This window comes from Thalassophryne amazonica, chromosome 10, assembly GCF_902500255.1.
Source record: "Thalassophryne amazonica chromosome 10, fThaAma1.1, whole genome shotgun sequence".
Taxonomy (NCBI): domain Eukaryota; kingdom Metazoa; phylum Chordata; class Actinopteri; order Batrachoidiformes; family Batrachoididae; genus Thalassophryne; species Thalassophryne amazonica.
Genome location: NC_047112.1, coordinates 100225472 through 100239121, shown reverse-complemented (window position 1 = coordinate 100239121; position 13650 = coordinate 100225472). Strand labels below are relative to the sequence as shown.

The 13650-nt window shown below is 38.7% G+C and overlaps 1 protein-coding gene across 1 annotated transcript in view; it reads right to left on the bottom strand.

Moving 5' to 3' along the window:
- LOC117518171 (E3 ubiquitin-protein ligase HERC2-like) overlaps positions 1 to 13650 on the bottom strand; it is a 248382-nt gene that overhangs the window by 111654 nt on the left and 123078 nt on the right. Inside the window, exons 42-53 of the mRNA XM_034179230.1 lie at positions 13246 to 13513; positions 12880 to 13022; positions 12668 to 12766; positions 11617 to 11785; positions 10418 to 10543; positions 9806 to 9914; positions 3290 to 3429; positions 3015 to 3205; positions 2811 to 2916; positions 2399 to 2490; positions 2109 to 2284; positions 463 to 574 (exon numbers count right to left, since the gene is read on the bottom strand). Coding sequence (XP_034035121.1) covers positions 463 to 574; positions 2109 to 2284; positions 2399 to 2490; positions 2811 to 2916; positions 3015 to 3205; positions 3290 to 3429; positions 9806 to 9914; positions 10418 to 10543; positions 11617 to 11785; positions 12668 to 12766; positions 12880 to 13022; positions 13246 to 13513 — 1731 coding nt within the window. The remainder of the gene's footprint in view (positions 1 to 462; positions 575 to 2108; positions 2285 to 2398; positions 2491 to 2810; positions 2917 to 3014; positions 3206 to 3289; positions 3430 to 9805; positions 9915 to 10417; positions 10544 to 11616; positions 11786 to 12667; positions 12767 to 12879; positions 13023 to 13245; positions 13514 to 13650) is intronic.

Below are 13650 nucleotides of genomic sequence, written 5' to 3'. Positions count from 1 at the left end.
AGGAAAAATCAACACAGATTCACTGTGTGTACTGGTGTGCCATAGTGTGGTACCAGCACAAGTCAGCAACTGGTTAACTGGTCAGCAGCTGATCAGTTAAGTGAGGGTGTTGATGATGGCACCAAACTTGGCCACATGAACGAGTAGCTTATGACTATAAAACACCCTGTGACCCAGGCTTCGTAACTGAAACTGTGGCAAAAATCACACTACCCTGGTGCGTTCAGGAAGTGTTTGTCTATCTCTCTTTCTTTGTGTATGGACGGTTTAACTCACAAAGTTACTGACACATTATGATTAAGGTTTTTTTGTAGGGCCAGATTTGAGCACTCCAAACACGTCATTAGACTTTGGGGCTTTTTTTTTTTTTTTTTAATCTTTAAATCATAATCTCTTTTTGACCTTTGGTGGAGGTATGTGTTCAGAACAAGTCATCTTTAAGTTAACTTTGTACCAAAATACCTTAGACCCTTTGAGTCCTCCAAGCTGGTCCTTGTCATTCAGTCCCCACACAAACACTTTGGTTGTAATGGTGGCTGCTGACTCCAATCCTGATGACTTCTTTCTAGCAAGACTGAGAAGAAAAAGAAATAGACACAAAAGCACAAAAGGCATTGTCATGAACACACAGTATTAGTTAGGATTGCAACATCTTTCTGATTTGGAAAAATAAAAAGCTACCAATCAGACATTTGTGTGTGTGTATACATATATATACATATACATATATACATATATATATACATATATATATATATATATATATATATATACACATATATACATATACATATATATATACATATACATATATACACATATACACATATATATATACATATACATATACATATATATATATATATATATATACATACATATACACATATACATATACACATATATACACATACATATACACATATATATATACATATACATATATATATATATATATATACATACATATACACATATACATATATATATATATATATATATACATACATATACACATATACATATATATATACACATATACATATACATATACATATATATATATATATATATACATACATATATACATACATATACATACATATATACATATACATATATACATATATACATATATACATATACATATACATATATACATATATACATACATATATACATATACATATATATATATATATATATATATATAATATACATATACATATATATATATATATATACATATATATATATGTATGTGTGTGTGTGTAAATAAAATATATTGAACAAATTATTATAAGCAAACAAGATTTAATGATAAAAATTAAATAAAATAAAGTTGAGACTTTTTTAAAAATGCAAATTTGCTGCAGGATCTTTCTGGGAATCCTTAGAGACAAACTGTAATCAGCATGTTGGAGAATTCCATTCCAAATGATAACCACAACAGCTGACTTCACACGCAATTCAATTTATTTCATTTATATAGTGCCAAATCACAACAAAGCTGCCTCAAGGCGCGTCACACGATTAAGGTCTAAACTGACCAACCACTAGAGCCCACACAGGCGACAAGGGTGTTGAGGAAGAAGCCTGAAGCAGACCAGACTGAGAGGGGTGACCCACTGCTTAGGGCATTCTAACAGTTACAAGGTTTTTCCAAAGCTGAAGGTGCTAAAATTACTTACAAAAGTGAGCAGTGTGAACAATCACTTTCAGAGTGTTGGCTTGTCTTGGAACATGGGTATCCACACTCTAAAAAACAGAACTGCTGCCTCAATGAGAAAATTTGATGTAACAATTTGTATAGATTTTTTTCAAGTTATTTCAACTTAGTTATTTCAACTTTCAACTGAGTTAATGCCACAAAATGTTTCTAGCTAAGTTGAAAACTTTAATTAAATTGAAAAAAACTTTTAAAAAAATCTATGCAAATTGTTACATCACTTTTTCTCGCTGAGACGGCCTTTCATTTTTTTTTTTAGAGTGCATCTCTGCTCTACAAGCTTCCGGTTACTGCCAATTTACTACAAACAAATCCACACCACACACACATGCATTCATGGACAGATAGCACTGGATAATTCAGAAACAGCCCTCCGTACCTCCCACTGGCAGCTTTGTCATCATCCTCTTCTTCATTGTCAGACGCCAAAAAAGGAACTGTAGCCAGGTCTTCATCCTCTGCTCTTATACGTCCCACAATACCAAGACCATGAATCTTGCAGTCTATACCAGAGCTGCGGCACTGTTTGATTGCAATCTCAATATATCTGTGATACTGTGAAGAACAGGTCATATAAATCTTAATTTATACGTGTTGAAACATATTTTACTTTGTAAATGATTACAAGCTGAAGCATCTTGCTACATGCTAGATGTTTAAGCAACCAACCTCAATACAGTCACTAAGTAGGAGCACATTGGTGTCTGTGGGATTTATGTTAATTGCCTTTAGCTCAATCAAGTTGTTCAAGGAGCTGCCTCCTGTATATTAAGACAAAGAAAAAACAAAACATGATGATACAAGGCGCTTTTTAAGGCTATCAGAGACACTATACTTTTCATTTAAAAAAGTACACAAAGTAGTGTATTGTGGGTTCAAACAGCACTTGAGTGTTTCTCAAAGCACACCTGCCAAATGATTAAGATATCATTTGTGAAAGAGAGAAAGAGTAAAATATAAGGCTTAAGTCATCATCTGTTGCTGGTTAGTTTTGAACCATCTATCAAATCTAACAGGCAACAAATGGCTATGTTTTAAATATTACAACATATTTATGTTTCAATCTGAGGAATCGTGGCACCTGACACCACCACCAGCGACGGCATGTAACTGCTGTCTGCAGGATCGACAATCATCTTCAGCCGGTGTACAAGAACATCTGGGAAAAGCTCAAGACGAATCCAGTGCTAAAGACAAGACAACAAAGGATGTCAGGAGATGCTGACACTTTAACCAAGTAAAAACAAATACAATGTCATTGTGGTGCTGCAGTTCCACTTCTAACCTTTCCCTGCGAGCCGGAGGACTGCCAGCACTGATCACTGCAGTCGATGAGGCGTGAGGCCTGGTTAACAGACGATGACACAGTGAGGCTCTTCACAGCACGAGACCAATCGTCGATCAACATCCCCCGCTGATTGCTGTGATGCTTTTTAAGCTGTTTTCCTGAGCGGCCACAAAATGCTGGAGACTGGCCTGAATGCAGAGATGAATAACAGATTTAAATGCAGTCAAATTAATATGACAGTTGCTAACAAGAGAAGAGCATATGTCACTAACCAGGTTCATTGATTCTGCCAAAGGAATGTCGAGTGTTGTGTTTTCGCGTCTTGAAGCAATTTTCACAGAAGTCAAAGTCATCACAGTTCCTACATTTGAACCTGGGACCATTTATAGGAAACATCTGACACCCATCACACCTGCAAAGCACAAAGATCATGTCAAGGACTCAAGAAGAAGCAGGCCTCCATAAACCCGTTCAATTATCATCCCTTATTTTGCTTTCTAAAAGCAAAAGAAAATTTCCTGCTCTACTATTTTTCATCAATTCACACAACAATTGTTTGGTTTCCTTTCATGTGATTCCTTACAATTCAATTCATTCAATACAATTGCTAATTACTGTTAGTACTTAGACAGGTATTTTTCACCTTGTGCGTTGTCTGAGGAAGAGCAGTCTGCCCGAATACGTCACGTCTTTATTATTATTAAAACTTTTTTGCATGGGAGCTCTGTGGCGGTGCGGATCATTGTATTTCTATTTTTGGTATAATTTCTTTTGATCCAGCACACCTTTCATGTTTTTTGGATGTGCGTGTCCTCTCTGCATTCCTTACAATTCAACCATATTTTATGAAAATTGTTTTGTACGTATGACAGTACTCATCTTAAACTATCAACAATCATGAATAAGCGAGTGTAGTATAACATTAGGTCCATTTCCACTGCAGGAAACAACAAGACACCTTTGCACGCATTTCCACCACAGGGACCACCCTGAAAAATGACTTTGCAGAACCTTTATTCAGGGATAAGAAAGTCTCTCTTGCAAGCTATGTAGTTTTTTGACTGACCCTGAACTGCTGTTGGGTGGGGCACCATGCTGATTTATTGAACACATGCATGGGAAGGCAACAACACCAAGCTGCATTTGTGAAAGCAAACAAAAATGAGCAAAATAACCCCAATGGAGAGAAAACATGACAGGTGAACTGACAAGGTGGTTCAGCGAGGATTTCAATAGACCTGGATACCTGCAGAATTAAGCACACGTGAAACAGTGCCGAGAGAAAGGATTTTGCAGGACTTAAAACCTTCAAACACAAAGTTTAAAAGTGCTATGAGAAAATTGAAACGTTCAAGCAGGACTACAAGCTTCTGAGAAGTGGTGCCAGCAGGGATTTTGGACCCCATGACAAAGAAAAGTTATTGGGTGTCCCCCATAGCCAGCTGCAAGACTGGTGGAAAATTTTGATACCATTTTACATAAAACTATGCATTTTAATGATATTTTTGACCATCACTCCCATATCTGCGAAAAGAAAAACGTGATGTGACTGTTACTTGATAGGGGAAGCACTGAAAATACAATAAAATTCATTTACATTCAATAATGTACTACAAGACTGATACTCCAGACTGACAAAAATACATATATGAGGCTGGTTGTTGCTATTTAATCTTCAGATTTCCAGAAAATGTAAGCATTTCTCTGACTGGACTGATAGCAGTCATTCAGTCTGCACACAGTAGAAATGTTCTCTGTTCCCACTGCAAAGCAGGGGGATGAGAGTCCCAAACTACTGACCAAATATTGTATTTCAGTGAAAGCTTCAGTGATCGTTGATGCTTTTTAAACCATTAAATTAATCCCAAAATATATACAGACTATAGGCTTTTTTATTTCAGAAGGACTTTTTTTTATTCTTTAATGTTTTTTTTCCCCATAGCTGTCGATTAATTCACCTCAGGGGATCCAGGGCTTGTTCAGGTGGGGTGGGGGTACATGAGTCATTTTTTTGAGCAGAACAGCTTGAGTAACGTTTGCCTGCATTGATTACCCCAGTCAACACAATTTTTTGGGTCATTTGGGGGCGCTGAATCCAAATTTGGTTTTAGCTTTTGCTAATCACGTTTTTGAGATAAGAAAACATATTTCTCGTATCAAGCATTGAAGCAAAATCTGCAGTCTCGCAAACCTCTTCGGTGACATAAACAGTATTATGGCTCTTGTTCACATTTCACAAACCTGGTTAAAAACTATGCTTTTGAAGCTGCTTTTGAGCATGATTAGTGGTGTCAAAGTCGTGAGTGAATGAGCAACTTTTGCTTAATCCATCAATATGGAACATGCAGACTGCAAAAAACCATGATGTGATGGAGAAAATCTGAATTCAGATTCAGCACCCCAAAATTACCCTAAATCAGTTCTCAAAGTCCATGTAAAAATGAATAAATATATTCTGTTGACCAGTGTTATTTATCTAAAACAACAGTGAAATGCATAAGCCAGAGTTTTCTTCAGAAATATTAGCTAACATGGGGAGAAAAGTGCCAGAGTTTTCTTCAGAAATATTAGCTAACATGGGGAGAAAAGTGAACTAGCTTATGGAAAAAGTTAGAAACAGACAACAGGCTAACATTCCTGAACTGTCCATCACAGACACACCTTGCCTATGAAAGAACTGGGTGATATATTGTCGACCCTACACTTCATTCTCCTGTCTAAGCTGTTTTTTTCTTTTGTTTTGCTCTCTGAGCTGTCTTGCCTCCGATCCTCCACTTGCTGTCTGTGAAAAGTTTATGCAGCAGTCTGAGGGAGCAGGTGGACTGAAACATTTTATGTAAATACAGAGACGGGTGGGGGGCATTGAGAAACGTTTCCAAAACAAATTAACTTCGTGCTACCAATACATTGTAAATAAAATGTATGTGTGACTGTAAGTTTACAACTGAGTGTCATATTATTTTGTCAATTTTATAATTGTATTAGAGGCCTCTCTGGGCCCCTGTCAATAATGGGCCCCTAGAATCCTTCTCCTTATTCTCCCCTTTCGACATCCCTGCATCTGAGTGTCCACAACAATAAAAGTGGTTCACAACACAAAACCAATGGAATACTCAGGGTTCACACCCCATTTCCAAGGTCAAACCTAAGCACTTTTCAAGCACTTTCAAGGTCAATTTCATATTTTTTTCCCTGCACCTTACAGCTGTAGTAAATTACATATTACATACCTCAATTTCCCTGAGGAAGTCTTCCCAATGAATTAATAAAGTTCTATCTAACCTAATCTAATATTTACACAGGTGCTGGTGAAAACATTTTTTTTTTTGTTTGACTGAACATTTTAGTGGATGGCGTGGAGGGGTGGGCGAGCTCAAATGTGATGCATTCACCTGAGGGCACGAGGGGACAGAGGGGTCTGGGTGGCCTCCCCCAGGATATTCAGACATATTTTGGGGTGTTTTGAAAAATAAAACTTTGTTTTACAAGGACAGATACACAATCAAGATAAACATGAGAATAAACCTTAAAAAAAAAACTACATTATAATACTACAAAATAAAACATTATAACATAGTTTGTCATCTGCAGTATAAGATCCAGATTTGAGGACAGCAAGTCTGGATCTATACAGTATATGGTGCATCCGGAAAGTATTCACAGCGCTTCACTTTTCCCACATTTTATGTTACAGCCTTATTCCAAAATGGAGCAAATTAATTTTTTTCCCTCAAAACATACCATAATGACAACATGAAAAAATTTAAATTTTTGCAAATTTATTAAAAATAAAAAAATAAGTAACATAAGTATTCACATCCTTTGCTCAATACTTTGTTGATGCACCTTTGGCAGCAATTACAGCCTCAAGTCTTTTTGAATATGATGCCACAAGCTTGGTGCACCTATCTTTGGGCAGTTTTGTCCATTCCTCTTTGCAGCACCTCTCAAGCTCCATCTGGTTGGATGGGGAGTAGGGTTGGGTATCAAGAACTGGTTCTTTTCCGGTATCGTTAAGAAATGATTCGATCCACCGACATCAATAGTCTTTTTGCTTAACGATTCCCTTATCGGTCCTTCAGACTGGACGTTGTTTTTGGGGGTGTTTGTCGGGGAAATGATTATGTCTCTACGTTGATTACAGAACCCCTGCAGGATCTGTAATCAACCGTTTCTGCAGCGCGGCTCTTCTTTGAAGCTTGAAGCAATGAAGCTTTGATCCGACCCGCCGCTTTGTTGGTTCTTTGTTTTATTTCGCTTTATCTTAATTTTTTCCTGCTAAAACCCCAAAGAGCATATGTCTGTAAGTAATATTTACCTTTTCTATGTTAAACCAACCTGTTATGGTCTTCTGAAACATGTGATAGATGTATTTTATAACTTAAAAATGGGACAGATGTTAATGCGTTAGCATGTGTATAACATTTTCAATGTTAAAGTTAGCATTAAGCTGTTCGCATCTCAGCACGATTGTGTGCATTTGTTTTCTGTATAATAATTAATGGCTCAGCGTTTGTTGTCGTAAAAGAGTCAAATGTATTACAAATTGTAAAATTTTTTAAATTTATTTTGTTTATATATTAATAATAATAATAATAATAATAGCAAGAACAAAATTAGTAATAACTAATAATGTTACAATACAATTTTAGAGAAAGAGACAAAAAGAACCTGGTTAAAAACACAACAGAAAATATAAAACCAACTAACAATGAACATAAATAAATAAATAAATATAGAAATAAATAACTACAAGAATGCTTCAGGCAGCTGAAGAAAGACGGTGATAAGGAACAGGAGGAGGAGATATTATGGAAGACCAAGCCATCCATGGGATGTACCACTGACAGATAGAGGAAGTGGCTGACATCAAGAAGACCTACCAGTGGCTAGAAAAGGCCAACCTAAAAGATAGCACAGAGGCTCTGATCATGGCAGCACAGGAACCAAGCCCTAAGCACCAGATCCACAGAGGCGGGAGTCTACCACAGTCGACAGGACCCAACTTGCAGGCTGTGCAAATGTGCCCCAGTGACAGTTCAGCACACAGTAGCAGGATGCAAGATGCAAGATGGGACAGCATACACCGAGAGACACAACCAAGCCTCTGGAATCATGTATAGGAACATCTGTGGTGCATTCAGATTAGACATCCTCAAATCACAATGGCAGATGCCCTCAAAGGTGATTGGGAATGACAGGGCTAAGGTCTTATGGGACTTCAAATTCCAGACAGACAAGCAGCTGCTGGCCAACCAACCACACATAGTGGTGGTTGACACAAGAGAAAGAAAACCGCAGTTGTGATCGATGTGGCAATCCGAGCTGACAGCAACATCAGAAAGACGGAGCACAAAAGAGAAGTACCAAGGGCTGAAGGAGCAACTCTCTCTCTCTCTCTCTCCCCCCCCCAGGTGGCATTCCTTGTGGAGGTGATGAGCACACCTGTCTACAATCAACCTGCCTCCATAAAATCCCTGGTCCAATGGCTCATAGGCGCCAGAAACTCAGCGTTCACGACCTGGTACCTGGCCTCTCTATTTCTGAATAGAATCTACTGTTTGCGTTCCGTCACAGTTATTTCTGAACTCTGTTTGCTATCTGCTGGTTTTTTGACACCTGTGCTATTTTGGTTCTGAGCAATTGTACACTGCCACTCTCATACATTTTCTCCTTCTCTGTAGTGACACCGCTCTCTGTCAGCTCCACTGGGGGCCACCTGGACCATGGACCACGCACAACTCCATACCTTGGAACTACACCTGCACACCGGATCCACGTGGGCTGCGACCACCGGTTTCCACCGCAACGCGGGCCGGGTCTCCACTCTGCTAACCTCCAAAGCTGTATTCACCATTCACACTGCATTTGTTCTTGTACAATCCTTGTACAATAAATCTGGTTTTCTTTATCCATTCAGCCTCCCTGCATTGGAGTCTAACCCAGGTGTTTGGGGATCAAATCCATAACAAACTGGAGCAGATGTGGGAGGTAAAGTCCAAAGTGGTCCCAATGATAATAGGAGCACTGGGAGCTGTAACCCCTAAATAAGAAGAGCGGCTCCAGCAGATTCTAGACACAACATCAGATGCCTCTGTCCAGAAGAGTGCAGTCCTGGGAACAGCTAAGATACTGCGCTGAACCCTCAAACTCCCAAGCCTCTGGTAGAGGACCCGAGCTTCAGGAACACACCAGGAGGTGAGAGGGATTATATACATACACACAGTACCTGCACGTTGGACCCCCCCCCCCCCCCCCCCCCCCCCTTTATTCATCAATTCTGGCACATACTTTGACTTGAATGGAACCATTCTTGGCTCTGCTTAGAAATGCAATTGCATCAATCAATCAAGTTTTATTTCTATAGCACTTTACAACAGTTTTCACTGAAGCAAAGTGCTTTCCAATAGCACCAGCTAGAGACAAAATAAAAAAGTATGAAAAACACAATAAAACACAATAAGAGCATCCAAAATAGAATAAAAATAGACAAAAAAGTGTCAAAGCAATTATGTGCAAAAAGCTGCCCTGAACAAGTATGTTTGTAACTTAGCTTTAAACAGAGGCAAGCTATTAATGGACCTCAATTGCATCTAAAAACATTTTCTTGACTGTTTCTCCTTCTGAAAAGGGCTGAATGAACTGTGCCACAATTACTAAAATTGTTTTGATTGCTTGTTTGGAGCAGGAGGTAGTGTATGCAAGGGGAGCTCATGTGACACTGATGTCATGATTGTACGGGTCAAAGCCAGACGAGGGAGAAAGTAGTTTTTAATTTATATACCTACCTCACTCCAGGGTGAACACTAGGGACCAGTTCCATCTCAGACAGCAGACCAGTCCAGTGGGACTGCTGGGGGAAGTCAACAATCACATCCTTTCCATTGGCACTAAAAGCTAAAAAAAAAAAAAATCATTCAGCTCAGTCAGGAGAAAAAAAACAAACAAGAGTCATCAGGAGATGATATATCCCCCGGTCCCCACAAATCAGAAAGACAAAGTGTTGGGGATCACCCATGTACACCCTGATGCCAAATATGAATGAAAATGGTCAACTGATTCTTGAGATATCGCACTAACAAGGGTGGCAATGGCAATATCTTGAATATCTCACTGTGACCTTGAAATTGACCCCAAGGCCGCCATAACTGACTGGTGTCGGAGGATCACCCAAGTACACCCTTATGGTAAATAGTAAATATGAATGAAATTGGTCACCTGGTTCTTGTGCTATCACACTAACATGCGAAAATGGACAGATATGCTGATCACTATATCTCCCCGTGTTTCATACCAGGGGTGATAACAAATGGATATAGGTAACATTTCAGAGGGATTTACAACACAGAATCCCATTTTAGAAAGCTTGCACACTGTGAAAACCAGACGAGAAGGCTTACCTTTAACAACTCCAACACTCCTGTGAGTGACAGAGCCCCATTTGTACTTTGGGGTTGTGACTGTGGGTTTCACTCTCACTTTGTCACCAATCTTTATATGGGATGGAGAACTTTGTGGTGGGAATCCTACAAAAGTATAAGATTAACCAAATTGGTGGTGTTGTTTAATACATCAGTGTTAAGATGATCAGTGCAGGAAAAACATGCTACTAAGGTGAGGTACGTTGTTCCATAATCAGGGGCCTCATTTAAAAACATAAAACACTGCCTGGGATTCATGCTAAAAGTATATGTCCAAACATGACTAAAAAAATAAAATACAGTGGGTGGCAACACTATCTGGTGACAGCAAGCCCACAAATATTTTTGAAGCCAGTAATTGTTATCCATCTTTCACTCATGATGCTGGATGTTTCTTCTTAATTTTGACAGCACAGTCATTTATGGACATAACTTAAAAAAAGCTTTAAGAAGCACTTAAACGTCCACCAAACACAGGGGCATGAAACTTTCCAAACAACAACAGGTAGACAATTATTTATTGTTATAGATTTTTCAAAATCCTTTGCGTTGCAATTAAGTAATTGCATTGCTGTCCTTAATTAAGATAAAATCTCTCCTAATAAAATTTGAGAGGCAAAAATAACATGGGCCCATTTGAAGAAAAAAAAAATGCAGCAGGGAAACAATATGTTTCATGCTAGTACAGCAAGCAGGACATTGTCCAAATGATGGCAATAATCCAGTCTCGCCTCCACTGAGATATTTACATTTCAGCAGCTGCAGCCTGTTGATAAATTATTGAACATGTGACTCAATGTAAGATCTGAGTTGGCTTATATATTTAACAACTGAAAGGTCCCTCTGGAATAACTAGCACATCTAACAATGGCAATTTTTGAAATTTAAGATAAAGTACATGTATATGTGACGTGTGGAACTGCATGTATGAATTATGACTCACTCGCACACGGCATCATTATGTGTAATGCTACCACTCACATTTAACTCTCTCTAAAATGTTCATTCGCATGGGTTACAGTTTGCATACACATGCAAACATTTTACCATGTAGTCTGGTTTTAAAAATCACAACATATGCTTGAAAAGAGTCATGTACATCATTTATGTTGTGTTTGTGCATGCGCAGGGGTTATAAAAGAGGCACATCGTCATTTTTATTTATAAGCAAAACTTACCAAGTAGTTCGATGTGGATGTAGCGGACCCAATATGTCCCTCCTTTTTGCTGCCAGTCACACTGCACATTTAAGTCATGAAGACCATCTCTGTCCAATTTAATCACTTTACCAACATCGCCATCGTACACTTCTTCATACGTCCTACAGCATTTTACCATCATCCCCACCTGCAACCAAATTGGTGAGCCATCAGACTTATGCAGATGCACATTCATCTTCTTTCATAGATTTGTCCGGTATAGACTAGGGGTCTATACCGGATTATGGTTTTCTCAAAGTACCAGTATAAGGCGTTCGGTATGGTCCATAGTTTTGTGTATTAGCTAAAATTCTCGCCATTTCTCACAGCGTGGTGGTGAAACAACAAATTACAGCAGCATCAAATATGTTTTACAAACATATTTATACTTTGCTTTTGTTTCATAGTCTGTACAACTACTACTACCTCGTCTAACTCAGGCGAATATCTGTCATTTTGGGCGACGGGGCATGGACGTTGGGCCTCTGAAAATACATACCGCCCTCCAAAACCATGTTATTATATTAATATGGTCTTCCCGGATGGCCCCACCATGCATTGCGACTGGCGCAGTTCAGCACTCAGTAGGACCTCTGTTAATGTTAACATTGTTTTCAAATAAAATTTAAGTGTAGAAAAACTAGTACTTGAAAAAAAAAATCCCTAACAGGTATTGATGTCAATAAACTCTGAATTTATGGTATTTAAGTCTAACTTGCAAATTATACTTGAGAGAAAATTGTTTCATGAGAAACTATGAACTGTTTTGCACAAATGTTGTTATATTTTATGATAATGATCACAGTGTGTGCCTAATCGGTCACTATATGGGCTTCAAAGAATAATTATATATGATTATATACATAGTTTATATTTCATACTATTACTGTTTAATTTGTCTTTTCTGCTCTGATTACTGGCCACAACACAAAAATTCACATGAATTCAGACATCGGTTCACAGTGTAGTGACTGCAGCTGAGACCGGAATCCCACCCTGAAGCCAGCTATCCTTAAGGACCCATTCTTACCTGAATATTCTCTCTCACATATACAGCGTAATCATCATTGCTTTGGAAATCTGGTCTCTTCTTAAATGTTTGGCTTTCAGTCACCACTGCACCAGGAGGCTGATGTAGCAGACACAAAACATTATGAGTCACCATAAGAAGAACTTAAGGGCCCCACGACTCATTTGTATTATTAAGCAGATATGTCAGAAATAAAAGCGAAACAAATGTACCGCAGCAAAAGCAGGTTCTGCTTCGTCAAGCTCCTCCAGCACTTCCTCATCAGAATATTCATCAGACACTGTGTCAGCATCTGACACCTCAGTGATGTGAATGTCAGGATGGTCCAGCAGCCAGCTCACCAAAGACTCAACACCTGATGAAGACACTCAATTATCCTTCCAGAAGTACATCTCAGAACATATCCCAAAGTATTTTAATCCAGACATTACCCTCTTTAACTTGCAGAGCTAGCTATTGGTCTACTGACACAGAAAGAGTTAGACAGCTAGCACGGTGGTAACTTTGTTTAGACTATGGTAGACACATCACAAACAAACACAACAATGTATTCCAGCTCATGTCACATGTTACCACACCTGGGCTAACAGAGCCACTGCCTGTAGTTCCAGACAGTGACTTCAGGGCAAATTCAATGTTTTTCCGTGGGAAACCCATCTCCATCAGCTGAAGGACTATGGGTAATGGAGGAACAGGAGAGGACTTCTGTTTCTTCTGCTTGGGAGGGCGGATATGTTGTATGGTAACAGGTGTGGTGGCCTCACTGGAACTGCTCTCCTCAAACAGCGGAGAAGAAGGATGTGTGGATTCCACAGCAAGGTACTGACAAACAGCCAGAGCTGCTGCCTGCATGTACAGCAAAAAAAGATATGAAATCAAATCAAGTGAAATGTCTGTTATGTACACAACATTATCACACAGTATGTGATTTTAAAGGTACAATTATCACAAAAATATACATTTCATGATTACTGACTAAATTA